Source organism: Malaclemys terrapin, chromosome 3 (assembly GCF_027887155.1).
Source record: "Malaclemys terrapin pileata isolate rMalTer1 chromosome 3, rMalTer1.hap1, whole genome shotgun sequence".
NCBI lineage: Eukaryota > Metazoa > Chordata > Testudines > Emydidae > Malaclemys > Malaclemys terrapin.
Genome location: NC_071507.1, coordinates 10876521 through 10896556, shown reverse-complemented (window position 1 = coordinate 10896556; position 20036 = coordinate 10876521). Strand labels below are relative to the sequence as shown.

The 20036-nt window shown below is 45.1% G+C and overlaps 1 protein-coding gene across 5 annotated transcripts in view; it reads right to left on the bottom strand.

Annotated features, from left to right (window-relative positions):
* Positions 1-248: 248 nt before the first annotated feature.
* SLX4IP (SLX4 interacting protein) overlaps positions 249-20036 on the bottom strand; it is a 120583-nt gene continuing 100795 nt past the window's right edge. For all 5 annotated transcript variants that reach the window (XM_054024484.1, XM_054024480.1, XM_054024485.1 and 2 more), the window contains 2 exons: positions 3785-3894; positions 249-2311 (listed from right to left, as the gene is read on the bottom strand). In XM_054024484.1, coding sequence (XP_053880459.1) covers positions 1489-2311; positions 3785-3894 — 933 coding nt within the window. In that variant the 3' untranslated portion in view covers positions 249-1488. The remainder of the gene's footprint in view (positions 2312-3784; positions 3895-20036) is intronic.

Below are 20036 nucleotides of genomic sequence, written 5' to 3'. Positions count from 1 at the left end.
CGTGCTGGACTGGACCGGCTTCTCCAGCGATGATTTAAAGGGCCCGGGGCTCCAGCCGCTGCAGGGAGCCCCGGGCCCTTTAAAGCGCTGCCTGAGCCCTGCTGCCGGAGCTCCGGCAGCGCTTTAAAGGGCCCGGGGCTCCCCGCAGCGGTCAGAGCCCTGGGCCCTTTAATGCGCCGCCAGAGCCCTGTCGCCGCTGGAGTAGCAGTGGCGGCAGGGCTCCAGCAGCTATTTAAAGGGCCAGGAGCTCTGCGGCGGCCGGAGCCCCGGGCCCTTTAATTTGCCCCTGTGCCCTGGGGCTCCCAGCCGCCTCTGCAGCTGGTAGCTCCAGAGTGATTTACAGGCCATGGGGCTCCCAGCCACAGCCGGAGAGCCAGGGCCTTTAAATCATGAAAGGCCACGCCTCTTTCGGTTGAGGCCACGCCCCTGCTCAGGACTCCAGCATACCGGTAAGTCCTTTAAGTTACTTTCACCCCTGGTACACAAGTCATAAAAGCAATATTAAAAAAGATGTGACATTAGGAACTAACTCCAATGCCATATCGATAATAGTCAAGAACTACAGATTTAGCTTAAACCCAAATACACAAAAGGAAGCTTTAGTAAGTGGCCCTCAAGTACAAATAATGTTTGATTTTTAATGTGTGTGCATGCATTTTCTCCTGCACATGAAGGTGATGGGCTTTGCACATACAAACTTCATTTCTCTCAATGAGGTATGTATGTGAAAATTCTACCACCTGTGTGCATAGCTAGCGCTAGAAAAGTGTGTGCATTTATGTTGAGTCCCTGCTGGAAAATCCAGCCCTAAATGACTGTTGCACGTATCAGTTTTTAATCTGGCTAAAGTGTTACTTGAAAATATTTTAGATGAGAGCACTATACTAGGCTAAGTGCACTATACTGTACTTTTTCATTAGTATTTATTTGCTTTAGAAGGTTCCAAAGATCAGATGAACTAATCAAGTATTTCCCCCCATGAAAGCCTAAATGATGAGCTTTTACCAATAAATAAAATGTTGAGTTTAGTAGTCTGCAGAAAAATGGAGAATCTGTCTGTACCAGTTAGCTGACAATAGTGGAAGTTACTTTAGCATTTTTTGTCATCAGATCTCCAGATGCTGATTTATTAGTAGTATCAAAACACATCCCTATAGAATGTCTAGCTTTAAACATTAACATTTTATGTATGGAATATTCATTCATTGTCTAATACTACATCCTTGTTTTGCTAAATATTTAAATATCTTAATGTTGACAGGGTAAAATCAAGTGTGCTTTTGTTAAACTTCCAAAGGATTAAGTCATTTAATGAATCAGTTTCATCATTAGAAAGTTTAGCAACATAGACACTACGTTTAACATTCAGTATTTTGATCACTTCTTTTTATTCTGAACTGCTTCCTAAAAACTCACCAAATATGTCTGTCTATTGAATACAGGTTTGGTTGCATAACTGATTTCACCTTGGTAAAATTTAATACATCATTACTTCTTAAGTCTCCGTAGTTTTAACTTTCTGGGCCCATCTTCTCCCTCTTTCTTTCTTTTTTGGATAAGTTTCTCTGAAGGCTTGAAGTTAAATTTTAAATAAGAGGATAGCGGCATTAGGGATAATTCTTCAGTGGTTGTGGCTGGCTCATTTTGGTTTGTCTGTATTACTGGTATATTATTTTTTATGAAAACAGGTCTTGGGGGAATTTTTCCTAAAGTAAGTGACTCTTCATCAGACATGGCTTTTGCCAAGTCTTGCTTAGAAAATAACTTGGGATTCAGTAGGGACTTCTCCTCCGAAGATGGTTCTAAACAATCAGAGTTGCTCTTTTTCCTTTCTACGTCTCTGGGGATTAAGTGACCTTGTTCAGAAGATACTTTCTTGCAATGGTCTAACTCTTCCCCTGAACCACAACTCTTTTGTTGATTCTGTGTTTTAGTCACTCTTTGACTTTCTTTTGGATCTGGCAGTGCTGACTCACAGCTACATGGAGGGTTACTGCTTAGAAGTCTCATCTTTAACCATTCTGCAGAGTGAAGTTTTTGCTGGCTGCTAGCATCATCTGGCTGTCTCTGATTAACATGATTTTCCAGTTCTAAGGCAGGAAGCTCTGAGTTGCTCTCAGCTGTATTTATGCAATCCTTTGGGTGTCCTGTACTCCTACATTTTACTTCAGACTGAGGATCGGAAGGAGCTTGATGTTCCTTCTTCCTGCTCCCTATCGCCGAGTCCCCTGAGCCAAGATACACTTGCATTGTGTCCTTGCTGGTTTGAGGTTTGCTCATGTTACTGTTCCTTGTTTCTGTCCTTTTCACACTGTAATAAAAAGATATTTTGGTTTTAATAATAAAGAATTGTTACTGATTTTTACAGCCCTTTTTACAAATTCTGAAAGATGACGAGGGCAACCCCATTCTGAATTTGGAAAAAGATGGCCTGTATATCATCTTGACAATAACGTTTGTCTAGTGTGGATAGTATCAAGCACTAGCCATCTGATTTTCCACTGCATTAGGGGAATCCTAATTATTAATGACTAAGCTGAAGGAGTTCAAATTGTATTCCAACAGGCAGAACTAGATTCATTACAGATGTTAGGGGTCAATACTGCATAAGTATTTTGAATTCCTTCCCAAACTGGCTAGATAAAGAAGTGCTTCAAAATGTGCCTATATGGCTTCAAACCACATACATATATACGTATGCACAACATACAGAGAAAGAGGGAGAGTTAGCTTCTAATCTAATTTAGGACATTTCTCTGGAATTTTTCCTGGTACATTTCAAAGTATTACTAAAATTTAACCACTACCCAGCTGATATCAAGCCTGTTCATCTGGAGAAGGACTTAGGCAAGATAAGTGGATGATATTCCAAAAAGTATTAAAGGAAAATGGAATTACAAGAGACTTGATTGGAGTGTCAGTACATAAACACTGTTCAGCTGCACATGTTACACACAAATCTAAACGCCACATAGGCTGGAAGATTAACATGATGCAGAAGTACAGAAGCTGCATGATGTAGGATTTAAAGTCTAAGATCTCAGCACAGCTTCTCCCTTGCTGAAACTGCTTTCTGCTGATGCAAACCAGCTCGAAAGCCAGTATATCCTGCCGTGGGAGAAGCAATTCAGAAATGGGGAACCTTCCAGTGATGTAGAGCCACCAAAGTGGCTCCCATCCTAATCCCCTGTCTGTAGCCAGCACATGGGATGTGACTAGGGATAAAGAGGGTATTGTCAGCACTCACTGCAATCCATTGATCCCCAGATGCTGTAATAATCCTTTAGGGCCATTGGCTTCTCTAACTTGCACCGGGGACAGTCTGACACACAGCTGGCCCAGGATTGGGGGAGCACAAAGCGGGCTTAAATAAACATTTACCAGGACCCTCTTCCCCATCTGTATATTGCAGACTCACACACAGAAGGGGAGGAGGTGAATCTTATTAAAAAATGTTTTTCACCAGATTCAAACATCACATGTATTTGTTTCGGCTCAAATTTTCTTTAGAGGAAGCATGTTGGTTCTGCCTGTTGCTACGAGGGATATAAGTGGGTTGTAATGGCCAGATCTGGTATTCTATAAAATGAGAATGGGTGTTTTTATATGCTTATTCATAGTCAGTTGCCTGTCTATGTTTACTAGCCTATAGTAATCCTATATATACAGAAAAGGGTGCACATTACTTGACATTTCACTATGTACGCCAGACTGCATTACTCATTGTCAAATCATATATTTAACATCTTACAAATAGGAAAAAAAAAAAAAGAGATAGACGTACAGCTTTTGCAAGATGTCTTGCTTTATCTGTCGAGTCGGAGGAATGTTACACTTTTCGTTTTCAGTAGATTCAGCAAAATATTCAGAGGTCCCACTAGAAAGCTTTTCTTTCTGCTCCAAAAGAAAACACAGGTTTAAAATGTGAGCCATTAAGCTTCTATTACAGAAAATAAAACTCTGCTGCTAATGCCATGACTTACAGATGTTCTTTATTATTTTTAATCTGAACAGCCTAGAGAAGCAGCTCAGAATAAAATTATTTTAAATTTTATAATATTTGGGACACCTTAGTCAGTTTACTCCCCTCTCAGGCTCCCACTACACATATTTTGCACGTTAAGATATACCACAAACAAACAAGAATGTAATGTAAAGGATGTAGATTCCAAACCATCTGAGGAAACCATTGGCAAATATCTGACATCTTTGTGGCTCAAACTGTGACAAATGCCAGGAATCTCTGTTGCAGACAGTGTATTTGTCAGTTTTTTTCTGAAGAGACTGAGTGGCGCAGTGGTCTATACCCTTATTCTCTGAAGAATTCCCATAATTTTCCATATTTACTAAAAATATGCAGAGTATTACTTACTCAATTTAAGAAGGCAAGGGTTAAAACTTTTAATACTAACATTTTGATGATCAGGGCTTGACGTGGTTGGCCACTCTGAGGCCACAGGGGGATTCTTTCTGGTCTCAACTAACAGCAGTACCATGGTTTTATGTAATTTGGAGATGGGGGGAAAGAAAGGGAAATGCTCTTCTCCTCAAGCTGTGAGCATTTCCTTTCACAATGAACCAATTTTACAGAGAGTTAGGCTGTTTGCTGACCTTACTGCTAACTCCCGGACACTTTACATCAGTGTAATCTTTGGAGGCTGTGTACAGAAGGGATAAGAACTTGGCAGAGTAATGTGGCGGGGAAGAAGAGAAATGGCAGTGGGGTGGGTGGGAATTGTCTCTCTTGCAGAATCGTTCCTGTCCAATCTAGTTAAAGAACTCCGCTGGGGCCAGCCTCTGCAGATGGGGAGACTGCGGTCTTACTTTGCCGCCTGCACTGCACTGTGGGCCTAGAAGGGGCAGTTATGCTGCTAGGCAGCCAGCAGGAGCCAAGGAAAGCCAAGAGGGACTGTGGAGGCACAAAGCGAATGCGTACATGACCAGTGCCTGTGACATAACTTGGGAACCTGACGGCTCTGGGGGTCTAGCCCTGTTTGTTCTTTGGGAGGGGGCCAAACCTCACCTCTCTCCCTAGTGAAATGACTCAGTGGAAACTGTTTCCTGTTTTGTGAGTGGAGAGGAGAGGAAGGGTGGGGGAAGAAATCTGGCCATTTGGGTAGTTAGTTAAAAAAAAAAGTGCAGATGTTATGAGCTTGATTTTCAGATGTAAATTCTATGAACAGTTGTGCGTGCACCTGGAGCCAGACATGTGCACCTACTCTCCATGCACGTTTGTAGTAATGCACACACAAAGTAAGCACAGGCAAATGCATACATAATTTCAATCTCAAAATCTAACCCAAATTATTTTAACATGAATTAGAAATACCTGCCCCAACTCTTTCCCCCCATTTGATGTAATGCGTTCCCATAAGGTTGTGCATTATCAGGGAGGGGAGCTCTGTAAGGGGGTGCGTGTGAGGGCGAGCTGGTTTGGTTTTTATTTTTCAATTTTACAGTGAATTTCGCGTAGATTTTATGGCAAGGAATGACATTTACAGTCATCTAGTCTGACCTCCTGCACTACACAACCCAACGAACCTCACCCAATAATTACTGGATGACAGTCCTGGAGAGTAAAGTCCTATTTAGCCAAAGAACAATTAGAGCCTGGATAGCAGCAGTTTTTCCCCTGTGCTGCCCCACCAATAAGCTTCCACTCTCCCCTGGAGGGATTAACTCTAAGGCCGTAGAGGTAGCACAGCGTGAAATCTCATTCACTCTGCTGAGATTGCCAAAAAGGGGGCCAATTGAGATGTGACCACTTGTCCATTAGGTGCTTTTTTGGTGGGGAGTGGAGGCGTGGGAAAGGGGAACAGTAAGTAGTTGGTGAAAAGTAGCACTTAGAAACCTGAGAGTACAAAGTAGACCAAGGAAGACTGTAGACAGGTGCTGCCCTTACTCAATATGTCAGCCAACGAACCTCAGCTCTATCCTATACAGAGAATGATACTTGCCTGGACTGTGTGGTGGTTTTGGAATGAGGATAAAAGGTCCCAGACAAACACTGAGACAACAAATATCATTTCGCTTGTGACCTGAGCCTGGCTTGAAATTCATAGTACAGAGGTGAACTCCTGATAGATTATTATACTATCTGAGACCTTTCTATTTTGTTTTTAAATGCTTCTCCCATAAACCGTGACAGAAAAGGGTTAAGGCATCAAAAATAAAAAACAAAATGATTTATATGTGAAACACTTCTGAACATGCCCTATAAGTACAGTGGATGTTCCCCTTGGAGCCACACCCTGTAAGTGCTGTATTTTGAGAGCTGAACAATTAACATAAGGAGTATGAGTCAGTCTCTGAATGACTCTGTGGGAACTAGAGAGCCTTTTGCTATTAGGACTAAAGTAAACTCCCTAAGGCTGGAATAAGTCCACAATAGAAGGCAAAAAAGGTTATAAATAACAATAGTGGACACTACATATACCAATAAGACACTCAACTATTATTGGTGATATTTCCTTTATGTTCTCTATTAGGCCTAATCATTTTAGTTAATTTAAAAAAATAAAAGCCGCTGTATGTTTTGGGAATACTATTTATTTCCTATGGGAACTTCAAGGCTTGTTGAGGAAAGAAAAAAGGCTAATCTACTCTCATCCTGTCTAGTAATCCCAAATTCCTTTTAGCCAGTGAAATAATTAAAGAAAAATATTCCAGGCATAAAAAGGAGGACAGAAGAAGCAGACATCATATAAACAATGACACAGTGACAGAGAAAAACGTCAAAGTGCCGCCAAACTTGTGACAGGACTCTGAAAAAGCTGCGGGAAATGGGGGTTGCTGCTAACAAATTAAAACCAGATTTCTTGGCAAATTGTTAAAGAAAGATATTTACATTTGTATGGAGACTGGGTGGGCACAAAAGATTAAAATGCTTCTTTAGCCCTTGAACTGTCAAGACCCATTAGAAATCTTGTGTTCTTAAAATTCTAGGGTCAGCTCACTCCTTTTTGTCACTAAATCTCGGCATGTGAGAGCCTTCAGAAATCAGGCTCACAGAGAAAGAAACATTACTACTTACAAGCAGAGTTCTCTGAAGTTAGTATTATGTACATGTATTCTACCCTTAGCCACATACATGGCTTCTACCACTTCACTTCAGCAGGCAATACGCAACTCTATTTAATTAAGACTTTTGCACAGAGGCAAAACTATTAGGCGTGCATCATGCGGGCTTCAAGGATTATTAAATTCCACTTCCGATTGTCTAACCATCAATTCTTTTCCGTGTAACACTAATTTAGAGCGAAACAGCTTGCAAAGGCAAGGAAGCTAAGTGATTGTCATCCACAACGAATTACAGAAGTCTAGTTTACAGACATTTAACATTGGTTTGCTAAAGGAACTATTTATGGAGCCACACTTGTGAAAACATCCCTACAGCTAATTATCCCAAAGAAGATAGAAAGGGTTGGGCACTTAGGAAATAGACCTGACAATACAGCTCATACAGACATTGAACTTTCTTGCGTCAAAGATTAGGGATGTTGCACTGAAAGGAAGGTTTGTTTCCTGAGTGAACAACTTTTCCCCACTTCCCTGGTTTGGTTTCAGTCTCTTTCTAGCTTGTCTCAGCCTGTTTCTATGTTCAGCCTGGTTACGTTACAATAAAACAATGTATTACATTCTATCTCTAGTGGAGGAAACTTATTGTTTTTGAACTGCACTTAGAGATTTTTATCCGTTTGTCTTGACCTGCTCATCAAGTGACAAACTTAATAGAAAATATCTCTGAAGTCAGTTAATCATTATTATTTGTATTAGAGTAGTGCCAAGCAGTCCAAAATGAGAGCTCAGGGCTCCATTATACTAGGCTCTATCAGAGACAACACCTGCCCTAAGAAGCAACAGAAGGTCCTGTGGCACCTTTAAGACTAAAAGAAGTATTGGAGCATAAGCTTTCGTGGGTGAATGCCCACTTTATCAGTCTTGCGTCTGATAAAGTGGGCATTCACCCACGAAAGCTTATGCGCCAATACTTCTGTTAGTCTTAAAGGTGCCACAGGATTCTCTGTTGCTTTTTACAGATTCAGACTAACATGGCTACCCCTCTGATATTTAACATCTGCCCTGCAGATCCTACAACCTAAACAGAAAGGACTGACAAAAGTTGAGAGTAAGAAAGTACTGTTATCCACATAATACAGATATGGAACTACATTGTCACACAAGGGGTGAGCCTATGATAGAGCCTGGAATTAAACACAGGTCACTTGAGACTAAGTTCATGACCATAACTTGATTTATTCTGGTGTAACTGAGAGAAGAATTTGGCCCTGTATCTCTATTGCTGAGTACAGGTGTCATTTGCATTCCTTTCCAGCCACTCCCCTGAAATTGTAGTTTTGGACTTACTGTCTTGTATTTTCTCTTAATCCACCTCTACCCCGATAAAACGCGACCCGATATAACCCGAATTCGAATATAACTCAGTAAAGCAGTGCTCCAGGGGGGCGGGGCTACGCACTCTGGCGGATCAAAGCAAGTTCAATATAATGCGGTTTCACCTATAACGTGGTAAGATTTTTTGGCTCCCGAGGACAGCGTTATATCGGGGTAGAGGTGTATTCTCTATCAAGCTGTCACTTGACGAGCAGGCCAAGCCAGAATACTCTCATAAGGCAAGAACAGAGAAAGATGCTGCACGTAATTTTGTTTAGATTTACAGAGCTCTCTCCTTTTGAAATGATGCTCCTCTAGGATGGACAATAAATGGGGGTGGTGATGAGGTAAACAGTAAAAGAAAGACAGAATACAACCCAGCTAGATAAACTAAACTAAGAAACTAGTAGAAATAGTTATTCCTTGTGGTTTAATGAAGTGCTAAAATTGTAAAAACATGGCTTTCTTTGAGGGCCAACCTAATTCATATAAAGGTATTCAAACAAGACTTATTTGGCTCCACGTGAGTTGGATCCCTTCCATGCGAATGTGGGAGAAAGTACCCTTGATTTGGCTAATCAGGTCTGACAAAATCTACAATCTGACGGGATCAGCTGCCATCTCTATTAAAAGAGGGAACTAACCTGGATATAATTAGTACCTTGGACATTAACATTTATTGGAGAGAATGCTTTTCCCTTCTCCTCACCCCTTCTGTATGTGCCTTTGCACTGCAGGAGCAGAAAGGAAGCGGTGAAGAAAGATAAAGTTCTTTAACTTTACATTTGGGCCCAGATCAGCTCCTCAATACTGTGGAAATTCATTCTTCTCCTTCTCCTCCTCTTCCATCCCCATGGATTCCATAGCTTGTTGCAAGCAGGGCAGCTCCTAGCAGTACAGGTTCTCTAGAGCTGCACTGCCAAGAAGTTGGAGCAGGATGAAGAGAGCCAAAAGGGAGGTATAAAGGCCAAGGCCTCTTCACTGCTAAGGATGAAAATCCCCAAAGCTGGAATTGATGCAAATGAAATTGTTGCCTTAATTTGCATATTTGGTGAACATGCATTGGTGTGACAGAGCCTTACTTGGTAACTAAGGATAAGTCTACACAACAATGTAGCTTGAGCCTAAACCACCTTGTGGCCACACACCAATTGTGTTAACATTGGGCTCGAACCTACGGTCCCAGGCCCCTGCAGGGTTGGAGGGTCTGAACCTGTATTCCTAGATAGATTAATAGACTTTAAGGCAGACATGGGCAAACTATGGCCCGTGGGCCACATCCAGCCCACAGGACAGTCCTGCCCGGCCCCTGAACTCCCAGCGGGGGAGCCTAGTCCCCGGCCTCTCCCCCGCTGTCCCGCCTCCCCTGCAGCCATGCTGCCGCACAGGCTGTGCTCTGGCCCACCGCTCCTGCTGGGCAGCGTGGGGAGCGCAGGTGGCTCTGGCCGGGTGTCATGGCCGCGAGCTCCTGCTGCTGGTAAAGGGGTGGGGAGTGGCGGGGTTGGGTAAGGGAGCGGGGGTCCTGGGGACCAGTCAGGGAGGAGGGGGCAGTTGGATGGGTGGAGGTTCTGGGGAGGCGGTCAGGGGATGGGGAATAGGGAGGGTTGGGAGTGGAAGTCCCGGAGGGCCTGTCAGGGGGCAGGGATGTGGATAGGGGTCGGGAGGGCAGTCAGGGGACAGGGAGCAGGGGGGGTTGGATAAGGGGATGGGATCCCGGGGGGCAGTTAAGGGCAGGGGTCCCGGGAGGGGGTGGTCAGGGGACGAGGAGCAGAGGGCAGTTGGATAGGGGGTGGGAGTCCCGGGGGGCTGTCGGGGTGTGTGTGGATGGGGGTCGGGGCAGTCAGGGGACAGGGAGCAGGGGGGGTTGGATGGGTCTGGGATTCTGAGGGGGGCAGTCAGGGGGTGGGAAGTGGGAGGGGTCGGATAGGGGGCAGGGGCACAGCCTTCCCTACCTGGTCCTCCATACAGTTGTGCTACCTCGATGTGGCCCTCGGGCCAAAAAGTTTGCCCACCCCTGCTTTAAGGTCAGAAGGGACCATCGTGATTATCTAGTCTGACCTCCTGTGCATTACAGGCCACAGAACCTCACCTGCCCCACTCCTGTAATAGATCCCTAACCTCTGGTTGAGTCAATGAAGTCCTCAAATCATGGCTTAAAGCCTTCAAGTTACAGAGAATTCACCATTTACACTAATTTAAACCCCAGGTCTCAGCCAATTTGACCTGGGAGAAAATTCCTTCCTGACCCCAAATATGGTGATCAGTTAGACCCGGGCATGTGGGCCTGGGCTAGGTTGGACTAAGTTGGGACCTAGGGGCTGAGTCCTATTGCTTTCCTGTGTGCATGCAGCCCCAGCATGACTTGGGTTCAAGAAATCCTCGGGGCAACTTCCTTAGTCCTCTCTATGCCAACCATCTGTGGTGCAGTCTATGGCACTCTATTGCAAACAGACACCCCATCCCCCTTTACAAAGGGCAGCAGCTCAGATCAGCCTGCCGGGTTTTCAGTGGAGATGGATCAGAAGAAGCTTTTCGCAAAGAGAGCTGCTTCCTGGTCAGACGAGCACAGCCAGAGTTTGGTGCACACTGCCCAGGTATCCTTGCACATGCTGCCCCAAGAAGGCCGGGGAAGCCAGAGAGCAGAGCCAGGACCAAACGGCTGCCCAGCGGGGATGGGGAGTGGCACAGCTCCAGCTCAGCACGGCTGGGGGAGGGATGACCCCACAACACCCTGGCTGCTCCCCGTCCCTGCAGGGCAGCTGCTTGGTCCCCACTCTACTCTCTTCCCCCTCCACCTCCCTTGGGCTGCGTATGCCGGGACACCCGGGCAGCGTGCACTGTCAGGGCGGGGAGAGGGACCCAGCCCCAAAACCTCCCTGCAGCTCCTGCAGCGGCAGCTTTGGTTCCCCCTTGCTGCTGTGCAGAGCTTGCCCGGAGCAGGGAGCAAAGCTGACAGGTGAGAGACAGGTGGCTCCTGGCTGCCGGGATGTTGGGGGTCATCCCTCCCCTGGACATGTTCCCCTTCCCTGCAGGGCAGGTGCCTGGTCCTGCTCTGCTCTCTGACTCTTGCTCCTGGACCCACCCTCCCTAGGGTTGCTTGTGCAGGGGCACCCAGGCAGTGTGCACTGTGAGGGCGGTGAGAGGTAGACAGCCCCCAAACTTCCCCACAGCCTCCCAGGGATCCCTTATCCTTGCTTCCCAAGGTGCAGCAGGGCCAGTGATAAGGGATTCCAGGGAGTGTTGGAGCACACTGCACTCCAATCCCTGGGGATGCAATTCATCGCCCAGCAGCCGGCGGCAGCCAGGCTGGTGCGTGTGTGTGCTTTTCCTCTGGAACCTATGTTTTATGTCAAACTTCAAAACAAACAGACAAAAATCAAATCAAATCAATCAAACCAACAAGAACACCTTCACTGAACGTCCCATTTTAAAAATTAAGAATTGCAAAGTTTCATGTTAATAGTTTAACAGCCCTGGAGGCTGATGTGCTAATTATCCTCAGGACATGAGCATTTTCCTGCCGATGTGATGCAGCCTTAGGCCTGGTCCACACTAACCCCCCCACTTTGAACTAAAGTATGCAAATTCAGCTACGTTAATAACGTTGCTGAATTCGAAGTACCTTAGTCTGAACTTACCGCGGGTCCAGACGCGGAAGGGAGGCTCCCCCGTCGATGCCGCGTACTCCTCTCGCCAAGCTGGAGTACCGGCGTCGACGGCGAGCACTTCCGGGATCGATCCCAGAACATCGATTGCCTGCCGCCCGACCCGGAGGTAAGTGTAGACGTACCCTTAGAGATGGAGAGCCCAATTCTCAGTAGTTCAGTAAAAAGCCTTCTCAAACTGCAGTCATTCTACCGACACAGCCACCAAAGGAGCAAATTAGGCAGTCTATGTACTCGTGCTCCTTATGGGCACCCGGGTCCCATCAAAAGCACCATCACATTTAGGAAACAGGGTGGACTGTAGAATTTCCCCATAGCGCAACTCATTTGTAGGGCTAGAGTGTTGACATGCGGGAGCGGGCGCTAGGCATTCTGGGATATTTGTTACTTTGACTTGGGTCTGTGCACTGCAGTGAGGATGCCAGAGCCTTAGGTTCAAGTATGGGTCAGAAAATCCTTAACCGAGGGTTATATTGCAGTATAAATGCTCAAAGCACAGGGTTTCCTGATACGGGTCAGCTGACTCGAGTCTCACTAACCCTGTTGGATAGCGATATCTAAGAGGCTCTGGTGTTGTTCCTATGATACTGTCCCAAAGTCTCTGGCTCTGGCTGCTCTTCACTGATTACTGCTCCCAGGCCCATATGACCATGGAGAGATGGCTAGAGCACTGTCCAGAGTCACTCTAGCCATAGCGCCGAGCTTTTGGCCATGTGTGGACTGGAGAACTATGCTCTAGTCTCCACCTCTGGAGGACTCTAACCACAGAAACCCTCCCTAGAGAGGTCCTAACCATAGATACACAGTCAACAGCATATAACTGCAGCCTATCTGAATTCTGTGAAGGTGTGCCAAAGACCACCTAGGACAAAAATCTCCATCCCCACCTCAATAGAGGAAGGGGCCACAGATCCCAACAAAACAAGTGATTCCAGGGGACAACAAATGATAAAACAGGAATGGGTGTCCAAGTCAAAGGTTCAAAATGAGGGAACCGGCAGGGGGCACTGAGCAGAGACTCCCAGAGCTCAAGACTCCGCAAAGGAGTCCAAGGAGTAGGTGGATGCCACCCAAAGGAACTCTGCATGGATCCACAAGATAACCAAGACATGGAAGTACGCCCACAGGCACAGAGAACCTCCCTGTCAAGATGCCTCCTCCTGGACTGATGGCCAGTTTGGCCAGTTCCAGGAGGAGGCTGATGAGGGGGTCCTGCAACTTTGCGGAGGCCTTGATGGGCACGTGTATAGGAACAGAAGTGGGGGAGAAGTGCAACCAGAACCTCAGCAGGGGATTCTAGAGAAGGTGGAAATGGGGCTGCAACCTGGCACCTAGGTAGGCATGCGCCATAGTCTCCCTCTTGTTGCAGAAGGGCAGGTGTTGGATGTATCCAAGCCCATGCTCATAATCTCATGCAAGAGCCACCAACTAATGTCCCTAGTGAGCTGTGGGACCAGAGTTGAATAGAGGCTGGCCCACTGGCCCATCTGTGTTCAGGTAGGCAGGGTCCCCCCGCCTCATCAGCCTCCTGCATCAGTTCCCCTCGCTAGGTAGAAGGATGTCCTGCTGTTTGCTATCAAGGCAAGAAACAACAGTGAGGAAATGCACAGTGTGCAACATGAGTGCACAGATGAGTTCCCTGAGTGCAACTTGGATGCAAACTGGCTGGATACTAGACAGTGTGCTGGAGGTAGCTGAAGGCATTCACAGGGCCAGGGTCCTGGAGGGGTCCTGGCATCATGCTCTGAAGGGCCAGGAAGGCAGGGCGCACCTCCTGCAAGACCCGCTTAAGATATGCAAGAGAGTTGGAGAGTAGAGTGGCCTTCACCTCCTGGAGCACACAGAGGGGGTGACAAGGAGTTGTCAACCCCATGCGCTGGGTGAGCACCCTGAAGTCCACCCAGACCCACCAGCCATGGTCCAGGAGGTCTCTGATTCTGGTGATATCAGCCAGCACATTGAAGGGGTCTCCACCACCTATGAAGAAGGATGGGGATTATGCAGCAGGAGTTCTAGGAGAAGGTCTTCTCTCCAACAACCACTACAGACATCACAGAAATGCTTTCAGGTCCTTAGGAGATCCTAATAAAAGACTGGCTACTCAGACAGGTCTTTGGGGAGATTTTTCAGGCTGATGTAAAAGAGCTGCTAGTCATATTGAAGCTGCTGACACAGAACACTGACACAGATCCTGACTGTCCTCTTTTAGGGAGGCCCATTGTTTCCCTGGACAGAAGATCTCCAGGACCATTCTCTGGAAACTGGACAGGGCAATGAGGGATGGGGGTCAGAGCATGGAGAGAACCAACTGTTCGATGACCAGGGACTTCCATAAATGGGAAAGGCTCTGGGAAAACCCTGTCCATGTCTTCAGCTGGTCAGACACATGGGCCTCCAAATCGGTTCAGTTAACCAGCAGGGACAACTCGGTAGTAGAGACACAGATGCCAAGATAGAGCAGCAAACCCACGCCTTACTGGATGGCACAGAGCACAGGTGAGACCGAGCTTACCTGACACCCAGTTCCAATCATCTAGCCAGAGCTCTTGACCCAGCTGACTTGGATGAGGAGGCTGCCGAAGAGATGGTTTGGCAAGTCTCCACTCACACCAGATATCACAAATGTCCTAGTATGGTGGCAGGAGTTGCAAGTCTAGCTCCTGGAGCACCAACCCCTGATGGAGGAGACAGAGGAAGGGCTTAATGACAAAGACCAGACCAGGAGGACAGTGACAAACTCCTTGATCAAAGATGACAGGTTCGGTCAGGGCCCATTTGAGTTTGACCAGAAACTGCAGAGGCACATAGCACCTGGAGGAACCCCACAAAACAAAGACTGAAGCTGAATGCCTCGACAGCACCTATGATTCACTCTGTCAAATGCCTCCTCCTAGTCAAGGGACAGAAGGGTGAGTGACAGACCATCCCTACATGCCAGATGGAGAACGTCCCAGACCAAGTATAAGCTGTCAAAGATGGTCCAAGCTTGACTTATCAGGAGATTGAAAGTCCTACAGTGTAGAACTGTAGCTCAAAACAGGCAGCTCCCAGCCATTTGAAGAGCCTCAACAGGTTTGTGGCCTCTGACTGCATGATGGCCCTAGCCTCTGGCTGATCCCAAGATCTACAGGTTATGGTAACTGAACACCCTATTCATGAAGAAAGTGTGGGACACTGCCCTGTTCTTTTCTCCCTACCCCGAAAGAGCCCCTCACAAAATGTATCATTTTCATGTCTCCATATTCCATTCCCCCCAGTATAGGGACGCTCTTGTGCCCTGGATTCTATTTGTGAGAGTCCAGCATACGCTAAGCAGGTGCACATAAGCTTTCTTCCCTGAAAGACAAGTAACAGACAGGAAGGTTTCACTGGACACCAAATCTCGAGGGCTTTCAAGTATCAAAAGATTAACATTCTACCTACTTGCTGGCTAATTTGAAACTACAACATTCCTTGGCTGTAGTTACACAATTTTGTTTTATGCCAAGTTTTAAAAAGTCTGGATGGTCCTAAATCTCCAGGCCACTGATGTGCTGCTAAACATTCTAAAAGGATCACATCCCCTAACTCTTGCCAATGGGAACTGTTTCCAAGTTTGGATTGCAAATGTTTAGTAAATGCTGAGGGATTTGATAATACAACCTTTTGGCCAGACTGAAATTGGATGAACAATCTGATGAACTCAAAAAATTGTTGCTGTTAAGCTTGGACACTTTTACTTCTGGGGGTAGGTAGGTCTATTGACCTGTATGATGCATGACACAGGAAGCTATGCAAAACTCCTGGAAGCCATCTGAGAGGTCTTCACTACCAAGTATCAAAATCCACCCTCATTTGATGTTTAAAGTCTCCATAACTGAATACTTAACTTGCCAAACTTCCTATGTCGTTTTGTACTATCTAGGGCAAGGTTAGGCCCATCCCAGTAAAGCTCTTTTCAGAAACATAAGACTCACATTTTCAAAAAATGACTGGTGAATTTGGATGCCTAACTTGAGAAACCAAGTATTGCCAACCCTGTGTGCTCAAAAATCAGGAGTCAGGTCCCTAGAAACCGGGAGACTGGCTTAAAAATCATGATATTTACAAAAAATAAAAATTAGGTTTTTTATTTGCCTTCTGCTTTCTGAGCCCTTAAGGTGCATTTGGGACACATTTTTGAGCATTTTTCCAGGACCATGAAGGCCATATATTTACTTTCCTTTTGAAAGAAAGTGAGGTTCTCCCAGAATCAGTTGAGTTCAAGGGATGGTGCTTTATGAAAAATATGAAATGTGGTGAGACTCACAATAAAATTGTGAGAGTCAGCAACACTGGCCACTCCAAATGGGGCTTGTTTTCAGGGCTGCTGAATGCCTGCCTCTGAAAACCATGCCCTTTAAGATATCCCAAGCTGGGTACCAAAATCTGAGCCACTTAAACACACTGGTCACTTAAAAAAAGTAATCTATAAGCTATTCTGTCATGGCTATTCAGTAGAAAATAGCCCATTTATGGTATTATTCATGATAATCATTTTCTTATGTCCCAGAAACTCTCTTACTTACACCAAAAGGGAGATGAATATTTTGACATGAGAATAGTTCACACAGGTATCAAATAGAAGAAGTAGTACATACACCATGTTTCAAGAGTTTCAATATTATTATTAATTCAATATTAGATAGAACTCTAAAAAACCCTGATTTTAAAAACAAATAAGAGTGTGATCATCAGAATTTGGTGCTCCCTAGCAAAGAATGGAATGAGTAGGAACTCAGAACTTTTCTAATACAAGTTTAGGAAATCTTGCAGTATATTTCAGACTAATTCTTATTGATTCTGGAGTTACTTAAAGTGGCATGGAGCTGGGCAACCGATAAATAGGAAAACTCCCTATGAAACTTAATTAAAATAAAGTGACTATATAACATCAAAATTACAATACTGTAGCACTAATAGTTAGTTTAACAACTTGAAACTCAGAACACAGAAAAGATCAAGTACAGACACTCCTAATGCCACAGAAGAAAAGGTAGTTAAAACAAATGTGATATTGATGTGCTTTAAGACACATGTGATACACATTTTACATGTTTGCTTGAAGGCAAAAATGTTAATTAATGTCTAATCAGTGTTAACTGATTGAACTCCTGATTTCATATCTTGATGCCAAACGACTCAGAACTGTGGATTCACAGATAGTATCTTCATGGTGAGTGTGTCCAATGATAAGAGAAAGGAGAAAAAGGCAGTTGTTTTTCAGGCAATCTGACAACTTCTCTTAATGAAATTAAAGGCAGATTTAAACCATACCCAAACCCGATTTTTTTGTATTAATAAAAGAGCAGTATTTTTCTGACACCTCTACCTTCAGCCATTTTCCCCTCAATTGTAAGTTTCTTGCCTGCAAAAGGTATGCAAAAGGACTTTGTAAAAGTTCTCCTCTAAATGACTTTTTATAAAATAAAAGCAAAAAATTAGTTATTTTATTACATATTTCAAGACAAGGGAAACGCTAACTTCTCGACTAACAGCAAAATGTTACATGGGTTCCTGAAAAAATATTGCAATCCTGTATTGTAGCTTTGAGTCAGCTGAAAATAGGGTACTCTCACCTGTCCAATAAGTCTAAGTGACTGAAGCATCCACTACATATAGTGTAAACAGATGAATATCCTTTATGTTCATTTTTCTACGTAGACAAACAGTTACTCCTTTTGCTCTGGATTTATATGCCGGGTAACAACAGAACAAACTATTGATTAAAGAACACAAGTGACACAGTACTGTGTTCCACAGTGGTAGCCATGTTAGTCTGTATCAGTAAAAAAAAAAAAACGAGGAGTACTTGTGGCCCACGAAAGCTTATGCCCAAATAAATTTGTTAGTCTCTAAGGTGCCAGAAGTACTCCTTGTTCTTTTTACAGTACTATGTTTCATTTATAAAAAAAATCTGGTTTTGCCAGGAAAAATAAACTTTTAGTATAAAAGCATAAGACTTAAACTTAGAAAAACAATACACCAACAGGTAAAAGAACTGCGTTGTTTATATAACTATGATACCATGTGAAATGACCGTAGGAGACCTTAGAAAGGTTAACAGTAATATCCTTGATCTTGCCACTTATATCCAGGCTAGGCATATAAAACAGGCAGTATGAGCAGGTCTTAGCCTGGTATCATAATGGCACAATCAAGCTCTGGAAATATTACTACCAAGGACAAACTTTTTACTTTCAGATTCTTTTTCATTTTATTTTAGTATGGATTAGATTATATAAATTGGGGAAGAAATAAAGTGAAAAGTAGTAGAGCTCTCACTAATTTAACAGACATCCTCAAACTCAATCTCTATCAGTTTATAACCATTATCTATTTCAGTGGTTTTCAAACTTTTTTTCTGGCAACCCAGTTGAAGAAAATTGTTGATGCCTGCGACCCAGCAGAGCTGGGGATGAGGGGTTTGGTGTGTGCGAAGGGCTCAGGGCTGGGGCAGAGGGTTGGGGTGCAGGGGTGAGGGCTGTGAGATAGGGCCAGGAATGAGGGATTCAGGGTGTTGTAGCAGGCTCTGGGCAGGGGCAGGGTGTTGGAGAGCGGGAGGGGGTCAGGGTTCTGGGCTGGGGTTGTAGGCTCTGGGCTGGGGCTGGAGATGAGGGGTTTGGGGTGCAGGAAGGGGCCCTGGGTGGGGGGGGGGAGGGCTCAGGGCTGGGGCAAGGGAATGGGGCATGGGTTTACCTCAGGCAGCTCCCGGTCAGTTGCGTGGCAGAGGTGCTAAGGCAGGCTTCCTGCCTGTCCTGGCACCGCGGACCACACTGTGCCCCGGAAGCAGCCAGCAGCAGGTCTGGCTCCTAGGCAGAGGCGTGCAAGCAGCTCTGCGCAGGTCTTGCTCACAGGCACCGCCCCCGCAGCTTCCATTGGCTGGGAACTGGCCAATGGGCGTGCGGGGCTGGTGCTTGGGGGGGGGAGGGAAGACAGCACGCGGAACACCGTGGCCCCCCCGCCTAGGAGCTGGACCTGCTGCTGGCCGCTTCTGGGGCGTAGCGCAGTGTCAGAACAGAATTAGCCTACCTTAGCCAGGCAGCACTGCTGATGGGACTTTTAACGGCCCTGTCAGCAGTGCTGACCAGAGCTGCTGCGACCCAGTGCCTTACATTCCGCGACCCAGGACTGGGTGGGTTGCGACCTGCAGTTTGAAAACCACTCATCTATTCTATGTGAACAAAGGAATGGGGAAGGGTAGGGATAGGCATGAGCAAAGAAAAGTCTGACAGCAGTGTGTTTGCATAAGGGCTGAATGTAAGTGATAGCACTGAACTGTAGAAATTAGAGACTGCCCCAAATCCCTCCATGACATTTAGTCTCTTTATACTATATTTATTAAAGTTCATTTTGAAGTCAAGATATAGAATGTATTTCTTATTAATTGCTATGGAGTTTTCTGCTGAAGGTAAGAGGATAGTTTGCTCTACAAAACAATCCTGCTGGTTATCTGCTGGAGGCCCTTGGGACAGCAAGAATGCTGTCATTTTTTACTTTGAGCGTTCCACTAAAATGCAAGTTATTTAGGTATTGAAAAAGAGTTATATGATCCCACAAAACTTTTCTCAGATACACAGCCCTTAAGCAAGTAGTTAGATTTAAGTCAAATGAAGTACTCAGGAGAAAGGATTGCTCACCTCGGTAAAGGATTGCAGGAATACGTCCCTATTATTTCAATCCCACATCATGAGGAAGCCTTTTCATATCCCTAATTTTTTTGTATTGCCAGCCACTGGAACCCTTCTATTTCTGCTATATGTTGTTGAGGCTTGCATGACCCAATCTGCATACCGTACTCCAATGGGTGGATGCTATTGAGTTATATATTGGCATTATGATATTTTCAGTATTTTCTATTTAATTCTGTATGCATCTAACATTTTGATTGCATTTTGATGACTGAAGTTACTGAACAGAATACACTGAATTATTTATAAGGACACCCAGGATTTTTTT